The sequence below is a fragment of the Schistocerca gregaria genome, chromosome 1, assembly GCF_023897955.1.
Source record: "Schistocerca gregaria isolate iqSchGreg1 chromosome 1, iqSchGreg1.2, whole genome shotgun sequence".
Lineage (NCBI taxonomy): Eukaryota > Metazoa > Arthropoda > Insecta > Orthoptera > Acrididae > Schistocerca > Schistocerca gregaria.
This window is the reverse complement of record NC_064920.1, coordinates 344,885,021-344,906,950: the sequence shown is the minus strand read 5'-3', so window position 1 is coordinate 344,906,950 and position 21,930 is coordinate 344,885,021. Positions and strand designations below refer to the sequence as shown.

The 21,930-nt window shown below is 39.5% G+C and overlaps 1 protein-coding gene across 7 annotated transcripts in view; it reads left to right on the top strand.

Moving 5' to 3' along the window:
• LOC126344596 (nicotinate phosphoribosyltransferase) overlaps positions 1-3,295 on the top strand; it is a 97,384-nt gene extending 94,089 nt beyond the window's left edge. For all 7 annotated transcript variants that reach the window (XM_050002032.1, XM_050002031.1, XM_050002035.1 and 4 more), the window contains exon 13: positions 1,389-3,295. In XM_050002032.1, the coding sequence (XP_049857989.1) occupies positions 1,389-1,466 (78 nt within the window). In that variant the 3' untranslated portion in view covers positions 1,467-3,295. The remainder of the gene's footprint in view (positions 1-1,388) is intronic.
• The last annotated feature ends 18,635 nt before the right edge of the window (positions 3,296-21,930 follow it).

The window sequence follows — 21,930 nt, the reverse complement described above, 5'->3', positions numbered from 1 at the left end:
AGAAAGGAAAAATGGGGTCTCCTTGTATATCAGTCATTGAATGTACTCCATTTGTTTCAGTTGTGTGTTGGTTTTACAGTCATGTCTTATTTAGTGACACATCAAAATATCCTGCCACTCTTCCCCTCCCGCCTACACTATCTGACACATTATTCGTTCACTTTCTTAAAAATTGGCATCTCTGTTAATGGTGGCATTTTGTCACTAACCTCTGCCAAGATTTCAGCTGTTGTCATTCATCTATTTGTCAGACCTAATCAAACAGTCCAACAGTGTTCTCATGATGTCTTTAAGGAAGGACCCATGCTTAATCTTTCTGCCACAGTGTTATCCTCAATAATTTAAAGTCCAACAGATGGTGATAAGCTGCCCATTCATGTCCCCTGGGCATGCTGTGTTGCGATCTTCATCTTACGAGTTCCACTAACAATAGATACACGCAGCATCTATCATGTACTCACACCATACTTTATCTGTAGGAATTTTTTGTGTAGTGAAAATAAGCTGCAATAAGGTTGAAATTTTCATCAGCATATACTACAGATGTGGATATACTAGAGTATAATTTTTTTGTGTTTGGTCAAGTAGTTCATGGAATAATACTTTCATTTACATCGTTATAGGTTGCCATATTGTAATCACTCTGACAAGTCTTGTATATATTTGTGATGCCAAGAACGTCTTATGTATCTGATGCCATCATTGTTGAGTAGGTTGAAGTGGAACTCACCATTAAACACAATATTTTGGCGCCCTCATGTCCATTCCAATCTGAGATATTTGTAGTTTCTGGATATTATAGGCCAACTAGGTGGTATGTGTGTCAGAAGTTCAACACACAGCAGATGGCATCAAATCATCAGGGCAAGTAAGTCTACACTAATTCCTGTGCTACCACATTGAGGTAACAGTGTGGACAAACCCAATGTCTGTTAAAGCCATGTGGGCAAGAGAGCTGTCATCCTATGTTGTTGTCATATTCTGTGGCCAAGTACCTGCATATCACTTCTGTCAATTGGTACAACATTTGATTTGCTGTCATTGCATCTCTCTCTGATTTTATTCGTCTTTGCCTAATATTCTGTCCTACACATTCTCTCTATTTGGGCCCATTCAAACATTTGTATTTAAATTCTGTAATAATTATTGTCTGCAGATTAACATGCGGATGACGACATAACAAACACTATTGGACAACAGATGTATAAATGTATGTCCCTTTGAGCCCCAGTGATTTTGTAGGTTGCATAAAATAGTGTTGTCATTATGGAAGGAGAACTGAATTGATGTTTGCATATTACTTTTAAGTAATTTGTACTTTTATGCATTTATTTGTTTGTTTTGTCTCTAGCTTCATTATATCAATTTGAACTTCTTTGTTTCAACAGGTGTCAGTGAGCTCTGAACTGTACACCTTTATTCATGAGCTGTGGCTTCAGAATGCTCCTATTGGTGAGCTGTATTAAATGTAGTATTGTTATAAAATATTATAGAATGAGGAAGTTCATGTGTAAATATGTTAAAATTGTAACCAAGGGCAATGATGATTTTTGGTAACATACTGCACAAAGTTACTATACTAAGATATTGCTCAGGCATGGTATCAGAACTATAAATGGTACAGAATGTTATTTTTAAACACTTCCTTTCATAATCTATACTGAAGAAAGTTTTAGCTGAGGCAGTCATATTTACCAGAAACAAATGAGAAAGATAGATTTAAACTTCAGTTTTGGGGAAGCTTCTCCAGATGATTGCTACCTGTCAGTGTCTGCATCACTTTGGTTAAATGCTTGTGGAGAGCACACGACATTGCTTTTCAATCTTTTGCTTCTGTCTGCATAGGTGCTTTGTGTAACTTGGTCTAAGGAGAAAGTAGTGCAACATTTGTTGAGTACTTGGAAAAAGATCTTGCTGAGCGGAGTAGTTATCATCAGTGATCATGTATTTTACAGAGCTTTAATCACATAGATGGTGAATGAAGTTCTCTTAATTTTTGCTTAGATCATAAGTTGAGAGAGAGAGGTAAACTATCTTATCTGAGCTTCTGTCATACTATTTAGTATTTTAGCTCGGAGTTCTTGCCTAGGAACCAAGCTGTTTGCTTATGAGTTGTAATGAACAACTGCATTGAACTGTGAAATGGCAATGTGAACTGACACACCTGATTATAATAAAAACTGCCGACTGTTATTATATTCAGCACAGATACTTAGATGAGCAAAACCTTAGTCATATCTGACACTTTTTTCCATGGACTTCAACACTGTTAGCAAACCTCTGTTGAGAAACATTTATTATGTACACTGTAAATTACCATTTAAATACGTCATCCTGTAGGTAATAAACACATGCAAAAAACAATCATGTGAGCACTTGGGCACAAATGTGTTTCTGTCTAAACTGTATTAATACAAGTTTTAATTTTTTGTAAATTTTAAATGTTGCATTGTATACTTTTAGAGAAATGACATATTTTGTAAGATAAGTTTTTAGGACATCTGTTCTTGTAATTTTGGGCTGTGATGTGTGTAAAAACATTTCTTAAGTATTACATTTTTGTTTTTTATGTAGTTTAACTCTTTTTTTAACATTATGTAAAGGATACATTACTGCTTGCCACAAACATGAGACATCAAGCTGCAGACATATTCAATGAACAGAATGCTAAAAGATTTATGCTTTCAGACAAATTCTTTCTTCTGAAGTAGAAAACTCACACACATTCGCACAAGTACAATTCACAAAAACATGGCCACTGCGTCTGGGCACTGAGGTACCTGAGGCAAGGGCCATGTGTGAGTGTGAGTTGTACTTCTGTGACTGTGAGTTTTCTACTTCAGAAGAAGGATTATGTCTGAAAATGAAAATATTTCAGTGTTCTATTTCATTGTGCCTGCCAGCAGCTCAATGCTTCCTGTACATTGTGAGTGGCAATCTATCATTTCCATCTTGTCATATTCCATCCTGGACCTTCCATTGTTCTACTCTTTTTTTCATCATACGTGTATTTTCCAATATACTTAACTTTTTTGGTTGAATTACATGAGTATTAAATAACCTGTAAATTAATAAATTGTATGTTACTTATGGAAGGTAACATTCTGACTGAGGATCTATAACAACAAAGACACAAACAGTTACTGCAAATCATTTACTGTAAATCATTGAAGGTTAATGTAGTTTTGGTGTAAGACATGTAAGGTTTACATAAGATGTATTGATTTTGTAAAAATGTTCAGTATATGTACCGTGTAAATTTATGTCAGAATATATAAATGTGATATTTTCTTTATATATTCCCTAGTTATTCTGTCCTTAAATAAAAATGTTTGCCTTACTTCCCAAGATAAATCCTTCATCACCTCTTGAAGATATGGTGATGTATGTTGACGAGAGTTAAGAAGACAAGAAGATCATATTGGTAGATAGTGGTCATGGGTGTGTGGACTGTCAAACAGGTGCAAAACTCTGTGAGACATGCTGACAACATAAACAATATTTTCAAGCCATGTGCAGAGCTCAGTAATGTCACCTTTGATTTAAATTATTTGAGAAATATCTTGGCTGAGAGTGCTCCTTGTACTAATATGAAATTGTGTTTCTTTATGAATGGTATGATACGTCCTGGATGAAATGATCCCTGAATTGTACTAATGCAGAATCTGGAAAAGCACTTGGGGAGAGGGCCGTTTGTCCAGGTTGTGACTCGTGCATTGTCTTGGTCTTGATCACATCATATGTGACATAGTTTGTATCAGAATGCTTTTACTAAAGGGTCCGATTGCATGGCAAGCTGCCTAAAGCTTCTAGTCTAATGCATATCCATGCTGTCACATTGATTTTCATTGTGTTCCTTGGGTCTGTTTAGGTTAAATTCTTCAGAAAGACTATCTTTCATAAACATTTCAGAAACAGGAAGATGAAAGGGCGGGTGGATGTCAGTGTATTTGTTGTGTATAAGACTGTAGAAAATCACTGAAACAGAATATGTTGATGGTTTGCAGTCTAATATCATTCTACTGTAGGATTAGTGAGAGGAAAAGAAGTGTTATTATTTGTATAAGGAATTAAATCCCAGGCCTGTCACAGTAATTAAAAATTAGTTGAATGCTGCGCACTACAGTGTGCACAAGGTAATAGCACTGGTAGTTTACTGGACAGCATCAATAAACTTGAATAGAAAGTATCAGTGAAGCTGTGTGTACCTAACGATTGTGATGTGGGGACTTCAGTGTTGATTTTATGTCATACAGTGATCGCCAAGGACAAGTAGGCTGTTTGAAGTCTTGCTTTCTTTTATTGCCCATAGTAAAGTTTCGGACAAGGATTGACGTGGTGCAACATCCTTTCTTTTTTAGATCCAACTACATTATATGATTTGGAAGTAAAAGTGATAGTGGTTTAGTAAACCAAGATCATCAAATGTTAATAATAAAATATGCTCACCAGCTTGGTACAGATTATAGAGTCTAAACTGGCTTAACCATGCAGTTTGGGGGTTAATTATAGGAAGAATGTTAGGAAAAGATTTGTAAAGCATCTAGTGTAGATGAAAAAATTTGCTCTTGCATGAACATAGCCTTTTAGTATATTGTGTTGGTTTATCTTGAAAGAAACCAGGTAAAACCAAACAGAAGCAAAGGAAACGGATGGAGAACTCCAGGCATTAATGTATCTTATGCTTGGAAGGTAGAGTTCTACACAAATTGAAACGACCACCAACATTATTTTAAAAGTGAGAGACAGACGATGTACACAAAAACTAAAACACTCAAAAGAAGAAAGCACAAATCGTTTAGATCAAACATTTCAGTGCAAATTATGTTTTTGTGTTTATACAAAATAGCTATGGCAGAAATTGGCCATCAAATGTAACTTACTTCTTGACACATCTGAACCATTCGATGTGGCACTAACAACTGGCTGCTTCACTGAGCCAAAATGGAAAGCAATACAAATAATGTCAACAACTGATCGCTCTGATATTGTACAAGTGATAAATCCTGCATCCACTAATGAAGTGATTGCATTTTTAGCATTAGAAGTGACAAATGGATTGACATTGACAGAAACTTATCTATTGAAGAAGAGCTGACTGACAGTGTGGTATTACAAGCTGCTTTCGACACACAGGAGGCACCAGAAACTGAGGCTGAGGAAGAAGAATCTCCTACAATTAAAATCTCTTGAGCTGAGACTTCAGAAGGTTTAAACACTTCTGTGAAATTCTCTGAGAGTAACCAACACTACAACACTTCTGAAATTATGAATCTGTAAATCATACAGGATAATTTTTGTGCAAAAAAGAGGTCAATCCAAGAAACAAGTTTTTGCAATGTTTCAGGGTCTCAGCTAAACCAATCCAATATATTCTGTGCTCTAAATGGCATCAGATACCTGTACTATTCCTCAAGATGTTGATTCCAATATTCTTAGTAACATTCTTTTTGTTAATTAGTTTGTTCTTGATCTTTTTAGATCACTGGTGCTTATTTTATTTTATAGCTGACTTGTGAAATTTTTTATGTATATTGAACTTGTATGAAAGTTTGAGCCATAAACAGATTTAATAGAGCAGTACAGTATTTGCCTTTTGATTCACTTTTCATTTTAGAGAAAAGTAATACACTATTTAAATTTTTTTATGCTGTAACCTCTCCTATTGTTTTTAATAAATAATATTTATTTTGTTTTTGTACATTAAAACTTAAGTTGTGCTCCTATCCATTTTTTAAAACCAGGTTTTTAAAAATGCCCTTGATAATCTAGCATATTTAATAATCCAGCAGTGATAGATCACCTAGCATGCTGGATTATTATAGTCCTAATGTAACAGTCAAATTCGGATGCATTAAATTCACTTCAGCACATATTGTACCCGTATCAGACAGATACTAGTTACAAAAATACAGTTCCAAAATAGATTACAAAATTCATTTGGTCTTAAAATCTTGTGCTGACTTGATAGTGATTCAGGGTATACATTACATGCAGCTTGATTTTGTTCAACGAGAATGACTCAATACTCTAAAACGATAGTATACACACAAGTTTTGATGTGACCCCATACAGGAAGAAATCGACTGGCATGTCGTCAGGTGGCCGAGGTGCAAGGCTGCCTCTCCCAGTCCAGTTCACAATAAATGTGTCGGTGAGGTGCTGGCACACACAGCGGTGGTTAAAATTTGGGGTCCACTATCACATCAAAACCACATTTTCGCTTGCCTATTTATTGGAACATCGTGTAGTAGCTCGAGTAGGCTGTTTACTAGAAAATTATGACACATCTGGCTGTCTAGGCGAGCTGGAAGAGTAACAAGTCTAGTATTATGTTTGTGAGCAATACCAGCCCACATATTTACTGAAAACTGTTGTTCGTTATGTGTGGCCAGACTTTCACAGTGCTTTTCTTTTGCCCACATGTGGCTGTTGTTGGTATTTATGTAGCCATCTCCCGTAAAATGTGCTTCATCTGTAAACAACAAACATGGTGTAAACTCAGGATTAACAATGCATTGCTATATAAATCACTATGAAAACTGCATACAGGTCTCAAAGTCGGTGGGTCCAAGAGCCGGTACCTCTTACAAATGGAATGAACTTAACTGGTGCCAATGGAGCGCACACACACACACACACACACACACACACACACACACACACACCACCAACTCCAGCATCTCTTACTGGAATGCAACTATCGCATGGGATGCACGCAGCTATCTGGAGGGGGCGAAGAAGAAGGAGGGGGGGGGGGATAGTAGGGTGTATGGGTGGGGGGAGAGACAAACATTGTCTGGGGTGGAGTGTGCAAGGACTAGACTGCCAACATGAGCAGCATCAGGAGTAGCGACACTTTCTGTGCAACCCACCCATCATTTTGCATGACATTGTGCAGGCACATACAGAGCTGCTTTGTTCGGTTGATGGGACTTTGATTTGATGGGACTTTGATTTGATTCCGAAGATGGAGGAACCACTTCGTGGCATTCGTTTCAGAACTGTTCCAAAGACTGCTCCATTCACACCATCAACAGAACAGGCTCTACTAACGGTATACTAAACCTTCCACATTGCTGGTAACAGGTTCTACATAACACTGGTGACTACTTTGAAGGACATAACAGGTGCAAACATGTAACTCTTTTATATCGGTTGTGAATAAATAGTTGACACTATTTAAGTTCCATTCCTCATATATATGCCTTTATATGAGTCCTAATTACTTTTATCTCCTTACATGTTGAGAATAGGTTTAGCCAACTATCAGAATCATGTGTAGAGGATCTTCTAGTAGGTGCAGGAGCAGCTAAGATGCAACAGATACCCAACATCATTAGGAAGCCTAACTTAGAGAGGAAAATTAAGAAGAGAGTTCTGTTGCTGCTAGTTAGCAATAATGGCCACAGTGCAGCAGGCTGCAGTTGCAGGAGACATTAGGAAGGAATACCAAGTCACTAGCAGTTTTAAACCAAGTGCCAGACTCATTAAGATGACAAAGACTTTACTAAAGAGGATCAGATAGTAACACTGGAAGAGGCAGGGAGTAATCTTGAAAGGTACTAGGCATGTGATATAGGCAGTGACTTGTTGGACAGGATTGCTAGTCAAACTTGGATCACTTATGTTCACTTTCTGCAGCTGTTCCAGCATTACAATCCACCCTATGTTGGCAGTGCCATGAGGTGAGAGAGACTTGAGAGGGCACTGATGACTGAAGATAAGGCAAACCTGTCAGGTAAGAGTACCCATAGGTTGGGATATAATAGGCCCTTCACACACCTGATTAGAATTGGGAAGTGATGGTTGGAAAGTTATAACTGACAGAATAGGAGGTAGATCTGGACTCATTCCAGGTAAAATTCTGCTGAAACATGTTGAAGGGCAAGAACTTCTCTTAGGATGAAGTCAAGTATGAAGTTTCCCTGCTTGAGGAATGCTGAAAATTTGTTCAATAAATGGGGAATGCAGATCAGAAGGTTGAGTCAGCTTAATTAATCAAAATATTAGGGAAGATATAGTAGGTATAATTTGCTAATAGATCTCGAACCATCATTTATGTAGTGAAGAAATTCTAATCTTCCTATGGAGGATTACATCTTAGTTGATATCTATGCAAGGAGTTCGTTGTAGAAGGGAGGTGTGACTGTTGATTCCAAATGTAAAATTTCAAACAAAAGAGCTGAGATAAACATTATAAAGGCCAAATATTTCAGAGCATTTGAATTTTCATGGGGAAAAAAGAAAACTTTCCATTACAGGCCTCTGCAGATCCCCCAGTTCAGACTACAGGGTTTTCATCTCCAGGCTTGACACTATGCTAGTCATGGTTCTTAAGAAAAACATTAAGTTGATTTAGTTTGGGGATTTCAATATAAACTTCCTGACTGTTTATTCAGAGAAAAAAGTTAATGGACTTAATTCAGTCTTACAGCCAGGCACAAACAGTACAATTTCCAACTAAAGTTCAGGGAAATAGCTGCATTATCATAGACATTATCTTCACCAGTTGTTCTCTGGTGGATGCAGTGGCAGTGTAAGGCCAAAGTGGCACAAGCCTCTACTTGAGGCACCAAGATGAGAGGGGTGCCAGAGACATCACGACTGTAGGACTTTAATAGAAGAAGAGTCACAATTATAACGGCCCCTCTTGGAGGCACCAGCTGAGGGGATGCCAAAGTGCAGGATTTGTATACAGTGTGTATTACAATTAATAGCGAAAACTGCCATGGATGACAGTGTACAAGGGAGGAAGGGGGCATCACATGATAAGTTGCTTTTGTGTAAAAATGTTCTCAAACTGGCCCTGAGTGGATGGGCACAGAGTGAGAAAAATTGGTAATGTCCCAGCAGATTATGATCAACAGATAATAATTCTGAAAGGGATCAAGGCAGTCTCATACCCCAAAGTAATGAAGAAGAGAGTTAGATATATGAGCCCATTTACAGTGCAGACATTTAAGGCCAATCTCAGATATCAAACTCGGCAAGAAGTCTACCATATAGGAAACCTGAGTGCCAATCATGATACATTTCTTTAAACCTTTATCCCTTCATTTGACAGCTCTTTCTCATTAAAAATTGCAGACAAATATCCATTAATAAAAAGCAACTAATGAAGGAGGAAATGGGAACATTGTTGTAATATGTAAAGTCAGAGCCCAGCAACAGAATTTCACTACAGACAATACTGCAAAGTGCTGCATAATGTCATTAGACAGGCTAGAACAATGTGTTATACCAGCCAGACAGAAGCTCTCAGAACAGTAGTAAGACTATATAGTCAATTGTGAAGGAAGTGTCAGTGAATAATGGAGCTAAATGCTCAACATATTACACCTCTCTTGTTTGAGATTGTGCAAAACTTTTAATAATCTTTCTTCTCACTAGAATGTTAGATAAAAGTTTTATTGGTATACATAAATATGCAGAACTGTTGAAAGCTTATGTCCTGAGACAACTATATCCAATGCAGGTCAGGGAACAGATAAAGATGAAATAAAATCAATTATTATAACATTAAAGAGTAAATATTCCCAAGGGTGCGATGAAATTTCAAATTCTATGAAGAACAATGCACCATAATTTAGTACCGTACTCAGTAACCTGTGCACTCTGTTTTCCAGGTGTAGTCAGTTTCCTTACAAATTGAAGCACTCATTAGCGAAACCACTTTATAAATAGAGTGAAAGAGAAAATGTGGACAATTACTAGCCAGTTACTTTGATACCAGTGTTTACAGAATGTGAGTTTTGCTTGGTCAGCTGAGTCACTAGACCACTTGCCTATGATAGGCTAAAGTCTCAGATTCAAGTCCCGGACCAGCACACAGTTTTAATCTCCCAGCAAGTTTCAAACTAGCACACCCTCCACTGCAGAGTGAAAATTCATTTTGGAAACAATCCATAGTCTGTGGCTAAGCAAAATCTCTAGAATATGTTCTTCCAGGAGCGCTAATCCTGTAAGACGTGCAGGAGAATTTCTGTGACATTTTGGGATGTTGGAAAAGAGGACTAATGGTAGTAAAGCTGTCAGGGTGGGTTGTAAGTCATGCTTGTACAACTCAGTTGGTCAAGCACTTGCCCAGGACATGCAAACAGCCTGGTGCACAGTTTCAATGTTGTTTTCATTAATGAATGTTTGTTACATAGTGCTCAATTACTTTGCGGGTATTATTTACCACATTTCAAACACAAATTTAATTTTCTTGTCATTTGAAAAAACAGTGTCTGCCACACTAAAGCCATAATCATATATCTGTTTGTCAACAAATTAAATTTCAATTGTTGTTTCTATTAAATTTCTAGTGTGTTTACATGGTAAATCTCTTACCATTGATTGTGGTGTAGTCTATGTGTAAAAGTAGGATCCATTAGAAATGGTGATTCTTTCTGTCATTGCAATAATCTGACAGAAAACTAATATTACTTTCTTCATAGACAATGGTCTCACTTTTGTCATCATGGAGTTTTATTAAGACTGTATGTACCTTTGTGGAGATGGTTGAGATAGATGTAAATTATTACAACTATGAATATAATCAGTTCATATACTTATATTTTACTTATTTCCCTTTGTTTACTGCATTAGTTTTAACAATTCATCAAAATCACAAGAGAGATTGAAAAGCCAATAAGTACTTACTTGAACTACTGGCCAGCCTTTCTCTTTTCGGTAACTTAAGCAATTTCCTGAGTTGAACTTTCTGTTTTATGTGACTAGATTTGAAACAGTTATTCTGTGCTGTGTTAACTAATTATATCATTTTTGTGCACTCTGTGGCACAAATTGGCACATCAGCTTTGTTTCAGTTGGTCCCACAATTATAATTAAATTGGGAGCATTGTACATGCACTTTTTTGACTTCAGTGGGTATCACTTTACATTCTGATCAACAGATCAAATCAGGAAGTCTTTCATCTGCTTTCATTGTTTCTTGATGAGGGAAGAGCATTTCTTGTCTTTAATAAAAAGTACATTTTGAGGAGATAATGGTTATAATAATGTGTATCTTGTGAATGTGTAACAGAATTCCAATATTTTGGCATGCCATGAAGCTGCTATTATTTTTAATGATTTTTTCAGATACGAGTACTTCTCAAAAAGTTTCCATTTTATCCTACAAAAGAGAACTAATGGGTGTTGGAGAGGGATGTTGTCCATTTTAGATGTCATGCTTTTGGTGTAACTGCACAATTAATTATTTAATGCTGCATTATGATGCTGCTATGACTTTTATGATGGTCTCACGTCCCTGGTATTGCAATAGTTAGGTAATATGCCTGACCATCCGCAAACATCTGCCACATTCCAAGACTTTCATTCTTTTATTTTGTTGTAACCGCGACAGAAATAGTCATGGGGTGGCCGCTAACGAAAACGCGGCGGGACTGAACGGGAGTGGCCCGTGAACAAACAAGATGGATGAACGGGAATGGAAGGACAAGCACGGCGACAGACAACCGAGCAAGACACCAAGATCAACAACCAAGTATTAAGTAACAGGGTCACTAGAGATAACCTCACAAAATAAAAACAATGTCCACTTGTAAACGGGAAGTAAGCACACACAACGAAAACATGATGTCTGTAAGTGAGATATCAACCGACTCAACGTGAATACCAGACAGACTCACTGAGTGAGAGGCAGCCGCCTAAATACACAACAGGGTATGTCGCTATTGGCCGCTTGGACCACGTGCTCCACAGTGGCGCCCTCACGTTAGACTCAGGGCCAGGAGCGCGCACAGCCACGGCTTATGGCGCGACTGCTGCAGAAGTCTCTAGTGATCATTGAGTTCCATGCTGTCTGTCACAGATTCGAAAGCTGTGGTGCTCGGTACAGATATTTAACAGAATACTGTATCAAGGTTAAATCAAAATGCTTTGAATTTTGATATGATTCTCACACTGGTTTTTGTAATATTGTTCTTTAATTTAGTAATCAAGACAATAGCTTAAACAGATGGCAGTGCTTTGTAGGCAATAGAGTTGTGTAGTTATTATCAGATATCCGGTAGGGCAGTAAAGATTTTTGCATTCTATCATAGATGTGCCTAGTTACTTGTGTGATACATCTTTTCAAGTTAGTATTAACCATACAGAGATAAATATTCCATAATCAGATTGCTACAAAAGAATGGAGAAAAATTCTGAGAGGTGTTGGTGTCACAGTGTTTCCATGAGTTTTGTACACCTCATCTTCAGACAATGTGCCAAGATGCCTTGTTGTATGTATTTACAACGGCTGGTCTGCTGACTATTTCTGTAGGTGGGCCAATCACATGCCTCCAGAAGTGCGTGCTGTACTGGAGGAGGGGGGGGGGGGGGGGAGTGGCATGGCCAGTGGTGGGGGAATGTGGCATGATGCTGGTGTGGCCTTCGAATCACAGTGGCTGTCCATTCTGTCACCTTCAGAATGGACTGTTCCTGTCATGCTTTCACAACTATTGGCACTGTATACCTTCTTCATTTGTTCAGAATCGAAGGTAAGTTCCTGTCAGTGCTTGCTCTGACACTATGGACGTGTCTGTCTGCCCCAGTTGAACATTTATGATGTGCTCTGTACGGTGTTGTGAGATGCATCACTGTGTCAGTCTGAAGTATTGCAGCCCACATTCACACTCAGTACCATAAATGTCTGGCATCTGCAATCCCAGCCAGTCTTCAGTTAAGCTAAGCATGTCCTTAGTTTTCTGCATTTGGTGGAAAACAGGCTTTATTTGGCGCTTCTTCATTATTCTCGTGACCTATGCTGACAGTTGCCCAACATATAGCAGGAATGACACAAGTTTGGCATCTTCTTCTTCTACTTCTTCTTGTCCTCCCTCCCCATATCAGTCTGTAAGGCACATTTTATTTGTGTCATCTTTCTGTTTTGTGGAAATGTTCCCACAAACACTGTAACTCGTTCAGTATACTCTTTGAATCACAGATGGGCTGGGCTCTATGTACTAACTTGGCTAGTACCAAGCTGTGTTGTGCTGAATGGTGGAAATTCTGGGCATGAAAGTAAAGGTCCATGTTCATCTTCTTTCTATAGACCAAGTACCCCAACATGACGTCGAGTTTCTCTTGATCAAAATGTCGAAGAAGGGTAGGCTTCCTTTCTCTTCTACCTCCACTGTGAACTGATGCTATCACGTATGCGACTGAGGTGATGTAGGAACTCCTGTACATTTTCTCTATCATGTGGCCACACCACAAGCATGTCATTTACATATCTGTAGAACACCTTGGTTTCCCCCTTGGGGAGGGGGAGAGGCACTTGATTTGTGGCTGTGGAGAACTTTTAATATTTTGGAAAGTGGATGACAACTCATAAGGAGACATACAAAAGTTCAGTTTCCAACCCTGTTAAAATCTGTAGAATACCAACTTTTAAATCATTTTTTGAACAGAAACCCCCCTGACTACATTATGTTTTTTCCTTTCCCTGTGAGTTGGAGAGAGGGGGGAGGGGAGGGGTATGTCCCTCTCTTGCCCCCAGGTATGGGTATAGATTAGCAATATCCAGATGTAAAGTGTAACCCATGGCAACCCCATCTATTTGCTCATAGAATTCCCACCTCATTCGAAATAAGAGATGGTTAGTATGTGTCAGAAGGCACTGTACAAAGAATAGGTACCTATTTATCTGTGTGTAACCAATTAACAGATTCACAGTTTTAGTTTTTCAAATGGCACATAATTTGTCATGACAGTACGCTTTTTTTAATGATTCAGTTGAGTTTATCACAAAGATAAAGAAATATGTGGTCACTGGATGTCTGTGGGATAAACGAAAGCTTTGACTGTGCCAACATTGGTGTATTGCCAAATACATTAGAACATTATGGAATTAGGAAAAGGTATTTAGTTAGTGTCAGTCTTATCTGAGCAGAAAGTAAGTTCTATTCTGGAAAAAAAAAATCTAACCAAAATTTATTTTTACAGGAAAGAGCATTTTATAAACAACTTTTATATGACCTCATCCTAGAAAGATGTTACCAGCGAAGATAGCCTCTGCCGAACACCATTCTTTGCATCTTCATTGTTGTTAAAATGCCTTTCTCCAAAATCATGCCTCAAGTTCAAGAACAAGAGGTAATCAGTGGGTGTGAGATCAGGGCAATTCAAAACAAAAGGCATGGAATGCTCTGTCAAGTCGTCCTGTTGCTTCATGACAATGTCCCCATCATGTTGATGATACTCAAAACCTTATTCAAAAACTCAGTTGAGAGCAGTTTGATCACCCACTGTACAGCCCTGATCTCACACATCCAATTACCATTTGTACAGCCCCAGTCTCGCATCTTCTGACTACTACTTATCCTTGAAATTGTAGCGTGATTTTGGAGGAAGGCATTTTGACAGCACTTATGATGCAAAAAATGGTGGTCAGGAATGGCTGTCATCACTGGTGGGATCTGTCTATGAAGACGACATAGAAAAGTTGTTTCCCTACTATGACAAATGTCTGAACTATGGTGGCAACTCTGTAGAAAACTGTTTTAAGCAATGCTCTTTTTTGTAAAAGTATGTTTTACTTTCAAAAGAAAAAAATGTTTTTATGTGAGTTTTTTCCCCCAGGTCCAAAACAGTACTTGGCTCTGGCTCTTATTTTGTGGACATGCCTCATGGATTTACCTATGACTTCCTTAAATCACTTAATGTGAATGGGGTGATTCTATCTCAAGAAGTCTAGTTCTATAAATTTTTGCCACTCAACCATCTTAGATTTCATCAGATTTCTTGTGGAGATTTGTGAAACTGCCAAAGGAAGATACAGAAATATCTAAACAAGTTTTAATACTTTGTCAGTAGGCGTATCTTTGGTGAGTTCTACAGAATGTTACTCAAATTCAGCATGATTGTTTTTAGCTGACTTGCTAAAGTTCCATGAATTAATCTATTTTTTCCCTAATATGGTAATCCTTCAATTATGAATCATTTGCAGAGGTTCAGATTTAATCATCAAAATGGCTTAATTATGAAGATGAATTGTAGATTCATCATTGAATCTTAGGCAGAATGACTCGGTAACATTTCCATTCTTTGTTTTTTCTTCTATTGGAATGATAGGTTAGCAAATGGCAACTTGAAGCATCCAAATTACCAAAAGTATAATTTGCGAGGTCTTTTCCCCTTGCTGAATACATAAGAGCTTTAAAGTGGCAACTCAATCACAAAAATAAAATTTGACTACACTTTTTCTCTTTTGATTACTTTTTTCTTGTGTACGAAAATTTGATAGTAGGAAGAGAAGAGAAGGAAAAATAGTAGAACATGAACCAGGGAAAAGAAAAGAAATAGGAAGCTGCTTGGTAGAATTTAGTGCAGTTCACAATTTAATCATTGCAAATACTTGGTATAAGAATCATGAAAGAAGGCCGTGCATGTGGAAAATATTGCCCAGAAGACAAATCAGATTGTGATCATTTTGCCAGGCATGCAGGTGGGACTACATAAATGGAATGATTACACTTTCAACTTTGAAAGACCAAAATTCATTGCACTACATGTCCGCAAAACGTATGCATTAGTATGGCATTGCGCCCCCAAGGCTGAGAATACAAGTGTTGAGACATTATGGCAGGGAGTTGTACAGGTCTCCAATGTAGACTTGTGATACTCCAGCCCATACTGCTTGCACATTATTGTGCAGCTCCTGCAGATTGGTGGGTGGAAGTGGAGTTCTGATGAGACACTCCATGGCACCCACACATTCTTGATCAGGGAGAGATGGGGTGATGCAGGTGGCCATGCTAGAGTATCCACAGCTGCAAAACACATGCAGGAAGTGGTAGTGTCATGAGTAGAGGTCTGCGCGGATAAGAAAAGTGCAATCCGCATCTGCACCGCATCCACAAGGTCCTAATCCACAACCGCATCCGCAGCAATTAATCCGCATCCGCAAGTTTTGAATGAGTAATTTATAGTAATAGACAGTAGTACTTAGAATTATGGTATGTAATGACATAGTTATTGTTATGGTGCCATTTCTGTGACAACTTAACTACTTTGAGCTTTTTAAATCACAGGAAATGCTCTATACCTACTGTAAAGCAGACAATTACAAACAGGAAAGCATTGGCTCTCCGGAGCACACACAGTAGCGGCTCGGATCTCGTGAGATTGGAAACGCTATTTAAAAAAATAAAATTCAATGTAATAGTATTAAATGATGAAAATACGTGTATAGAAACAATTATATTTTGCTGCTCTTGTGCCAAGGCAGCTGAAAATGACTATGGTTTTAAACTCTTACTAGCACATTGCGTCATTTATCGACAGTTTTTTTTTATACTCAGTGCTTGGATGTGTCAAATTTTGAAGCCATTCATGTCAGCTGATGATTATATTATAGCTTACGCGTTCAGTCCTCATCATTTCCAGGTGAAATTTACAGTATTAGGCCTACACTGCACAATGCTGGCACACCTGTGAAAAAGTTAAACCGCCAGCAATAATTGACGTTGTCTGGAAGAAATAACTCGTCTTCCGAAGAGTGACAACAAAATCAGTGGTTAAAGAAATTAGGAGTGGTTCGATGAGGCAGAGGTCCCTTAGCACTCTCTGCACCGTACTTGGCCTCCACATCAATAAGGAACTGTGCCGTCTCGAGAAACCCAGATCCACACGCAACTTCGAATGGTAAAATGTCTTTGTAGACAAGATTTAGTTTTTCTGTCGCGGCTGTCTTCAAATTTGGCGGAACTTCAGGAACTTTCACGTCTCTCTTGGTATTTAAATAAGTAATTATGCTACTTTGTCGAGCCTCATACGAATGTTTTAGCAAATGTGAAGTTCCGCTTTTGTGTCCAGTGTAGGAATATACTTTTTTACATGCAAAACAAGCCACTATATCTTTTATCTTTTCATTGCCATCAAATACGTATGCGATTTTTTTCCAAATTGACGATTTCAATTTGTTTTCCTTCACTAATGTAAAATCACCTTTTTTCCCCTTACACGAAATTGCATCCATCAATATGGTGTTCATTTGAAGAAAGAACTCTCACTGATATTTGCTATGATACACGTTGTCGCTCGGTCACTACAAAGTGCTAACTGAAGTCAGCGAAAAATTGCAACGGGCACCTGTCTGGTAGACAGTGGGCAGGTTTGCCACCCAGAGAGCACTTCACAGGCCACACAAAAGACACGGTCGCAGAAACGGATTAGGCGCAGGTCTCTTGGGTACAGCTATGTCGGTCATAGCCAGGGACTGAGGACAACAGACATCCGCTCTACCCGGGCCCTGCAAGATTCCAAGAATGTCAACAGACTTGAAGTTTTGAACTAACATTGCAACATACGTACTGGGCAGATGCTTTGCTCATTATCCGCAGATGACCCACGGATATCCGCACTGGTCGCGATTTTATCCGCCAAGTAACAAACACTGCGGATATATCCACGGATATCTGCATCCGTGCAAACCTCTAGTCATGGGGATGAGCATTGCCCTGTTGAAATATGGCACGGGGGTGTATGTTTATGAATGGCAGGCAGAGCCGTCAGTTGCAAGACCTCCTCTATATACTCTGCAGTTCTCATGGAGCCCACTAACAGAGGATGGACACAATAGGAAATCACGCCCCACGCCGCCACACCAGGTTGGGCATTGTGTTATGGGAGACCACAAACTACTCTTCAAGGCACAGTCCATTGTGCATCCAGACAGGGACCTTATGGCCTACGCCTCTAAGGCAGAACTGGAACTCTTTACTAAACATGTCCCACTGCCAGTCTTCAGGGCGTCTGTCATTGCCAACACAAGGCTTTATGCTGCAGCAGTATGAGCAGCAGGCATTGAAATGGTGTTGTGTGGAGAGCCCTGCATTATGCAAAAGGTACTTCCACTTACAGTTTGTTGCATAGAAGGCAGACAGCCCACCAAATGGCTCCTATCATTGCCATTGAAACTGTTCGCACATGGCAGACAGTCTGTCAGTTCTCCCTCCTTGTGCTGTGTGTTGGACGTCCAGAGCCTCCATGTCATGCATGTGTGCTTTCCTGTATCCATTGACACCAATAACAGGCAGTGGTGGTGCCGATACAACTGGTATGACACACTATACGATGATGGGACCACTCAGCCTCCTGCAGCCCTATGATGCGACCCCTCTCAAACTCCTCTGGCTGGGCACCCTGTTGTCGAAACTGTTGCCTGGGCATAGTGCACATCAGGTGATGTTCTGGTGGTGCTACCAGCTGTCACACTGGCCACCACAGCTGTTTGGGATTATCTTGTATTAACTGATGGCCACAGTGTTAGAAACACACTCATGCTTCCAGTTTGTGTGAATGACGGTGGAAATGTTACCATTGGCATAGCTGATGGTGTGCAACGTCCCCACCCAGTTTGGAGTGGATTGGTCGAGTTCTTCCGGGTGCAGCTCTTTTCATGATGATCAATGTATAATGGTAAGACAAGGAATGCGATACATTTTGAGGTCCCAGTGTGGACCCTGACCATAATTTATTTGTTATGGATTGCAGATTAAAGCTGAAGAAATTGCAGAAAGATGGGAAATTAAGGAAATGTATGTGGATAAATTAAAAAGTGTATGGTCATTGAGACTTTTATGAGGAGCATTAGGTAATGATTAACTGAAAGAGATGAAAAGAATATGATAGAAGACATATGTGTAACTTTGTGAGATTATATAGCAAAGAGAACAGAGGAACAACTAGGCACAGAGACAAATCACGTGGAAATCCTTGGGTAACGTGTGCAAGCAATCGAATTTAACTAACAAAAGGAGAAAATATAAAAATGCAGCAAATAAAGGAGACTAAAGGGAACAAATGTGTCTGAAAAATAATACTGACAGAAAGTGCACAATGGCAAAAGAAGATGGGTGGCTAGAAGAGAAATACAAAGCTGTTGAAGCATGCATGGCTGTGGGAAAGATTGAGTCCCTATATGAAAAGTTAAGAAGCCTTTGGAAGAAAGTGAAGCAGTTGTATGAATATCAACAACTCAGATGACGACCTAACTCTGAGCAAAGAAGGGAAGGCTAGAGAGTGGAAGCAATAATAGAAGGAGACACAAATGAAACAAACTTAAAGACGGAACGTGCTCTTAGGTGTATTTCCAAACCATACATTTAATAAACCATAGTTTGAAAATACTGAAACAAATTATTTAAATAACTTCAGAAAGACTGGAAGGACACAGCCTTTAGAAAAATCAGTTTGAATTCTGGAGAAATGTAAGGATACATGAGACAATACTGACCCTCTGGTCTATCTTAGAGGGTAGATTGAACAAAGCAAGGTTAACAAACAATGGAAACTTGAGGCTGGAATATCAACAATATAAGCTGGTTATCGTGCCCCCTCTGAAAGAATTTCAGCTCTCACTGACCAACAACTCCAAGCAACTGGATCATAATCTAGCCTCCCACCTCACAGATAACAACCACTTCCTGCACCGACTCTTCATCATCCCCACCCCTCAGCTCCTGGATTCCTACTTGCCACTATTGATTCCACTTCCCTGTACACCAACATCCCTCATGCCAATGGGCTTACAGTTATTGAATGCTACTTTTCCCAACATCCTTCAAATTCCAGTCACACTGCCTAAATGCCAAACCCCTAGTCTGGTTCATGTCCATTGATAATATCTTCATGATCTGGATTCAGGGCCAAGAGACCCTATCCTCATTCCTTCGCAATCTAAACACATTCTCTACCATCCACTTCACTTGGTCCTTCTCAATGCATGGTGCGAACTTCCTGGACGTTGACCTACACCTCTCTGATGGCTCCATTTACACCTCTGTCCCAGCAATCACCTGCATTTCGACAGCTGTCATCCCTTCTACATCTACATCTACATGATTACTCTGCAATTCACATTTAAGTGCTTGGCAGAGGGTTCATTGAACCACAATCATACTATCTCTCTACCATTCCACTCCCGAACAGCGTGTGGGAAAAACGAACAGCTAAACCTTTCTGTTTGAGCTCTGATTTCTCTTATTTTATTTTGATGATCACTCCTACCTATGTAGGTTGGGCTCAACAAAATATTTTCACATTCGGAAGAGAAAGTTTGGTGACTGAAATTTCGTAAATAGATCTTGCCGCGACGAAAAACGTCTTTGCTTTAATGACTTCCATCCCAACTCGCGTGTCATATCTGCCACACTCTCTCCCCTATTACGTGATAATACAGAACGAGCTGCCCTTTTTTGCACCCTTTCGATGTCCTCCGTCAATCCCACCTGGTAAGGATACCACACCGCACAGCAATATTCTAACTGAGGACGAACGAGTGTAGTGTAAGCTGTCTCTTTAGTGGACTTGTTGCATCTTCTAAGTGTCCTGCCAATGAAACGCAACCTTTGGCTCGCCTTCCCCACAATATTATCTATGTGGTCTTTCCAACTGAAGTTGTTCATAATTAACAGCCAGGTACTTAGTGGAATTTACGGCCTTGAGAATTGTACTATTTATCGAGTAATTGAATTCCAACGGATTTCTTTTGGAACTCATGTGGATCACCTCACACTTTTCGTTATTTAGTGTCAGCTGCCACCTGCCACACCATACAGCAATCTTTTCTAAATCGCTTTGCAGCTGATACTAGTCTTAGGATGACCTTACTAGACAGTAAATTACAGCATCATCTGCGAACAACCTAAGAGAACTGCTCAGATTGTCACCCTGGTCATTTATATAGATCAGGAACAGCAGAGGTCCCAGAACGCTTCCCTGGGGAACACCTGATATCACTTCAGTTTTACTCGATGATTTGCCATCTATTACTACGAATTGTGACCTTCCTGACAGGAAATCACGAATCCAGTCGCACAACTGAGATGACACCCCAAAGGCCTGCAGCTTGATTAGAAGTCGCTTGTGAGGAACGGTGTCAAAAGATTTCTGAAAATCTAGAAATACGGAATCAACTTGAGATCCCCTGTCGATAGCAGCCATTACTTCATGTGAATAAAGAGCTAGCAGCATTGTACAAGAACAATGTTTTCTGAAACCATGATGATTGCGTTTCAATAGATCGTTCCCTTCAAGGTGATTCATAATGTTTGAATACAGTATATGCTCCAAAACCCTACTGCAAACCGACATCAATGATATAGGTCTGTAGTTCGATGGATTACTCCTACTACCCTCCTTAAACACTGGTGCGACCTGCGCAATTTTCCAATCTGTAGGTACAGATCTATCGGTGAGCGAGTGGTTGTATATGATTGCTAAGTAGGGAGCTATTCTATCAGCGTAATCTGAAAGGAACCTAATCGCACCAAAAAATCACTCTCACACAGCCTGGCCACCAGCAGATAGTGTATCTGCAGTGACAAGAACTCCATTGTCCAGTACACTGAGGGACTCAAGGACTTCATAGACACGCACTATCCCCTATACCTATTTCGCAAACAGATCTCACACACCATTTTCTCTCATACCACCTATCCTTCCACCACCCCCAAGAACCAACCACATTCCCCACACACTCTCAATAACAACCACCGTCCCCTTCCCCTCCCACCTCCAAAAAAAAAAAAAATCAGCTACAAAGGAATGCCCCCTTCATCACTCAGTACCATCCTGTACTGGAACAACTGACTCATGTCCTTTGTCAGGACTTTGATAACCAATCATCATATCCTGAAATGGGGGACATCATACTAGCCAGAATCCTTTCCAACCCTCTTAAAGTGGTCGTCCATCACTCACCCAAACTCCAGAACATCATATTTCATACCTATACCACTCCTGTTCCTGGCCCCTTGCCACAGGGATCCAAGACCTGATCAATCCACCCATGTAGCACTCCCTATCCCAGTCCTGTCACAGGCTTATTCTACCCCGTCAGAGGCTGTGCCACCTGTTAAAGCAGCCTTGTCATATATCACTTCTGTCACAAGTGTTTTGGATTGGTATGGCTGTCAACCACCTGTCCACCAT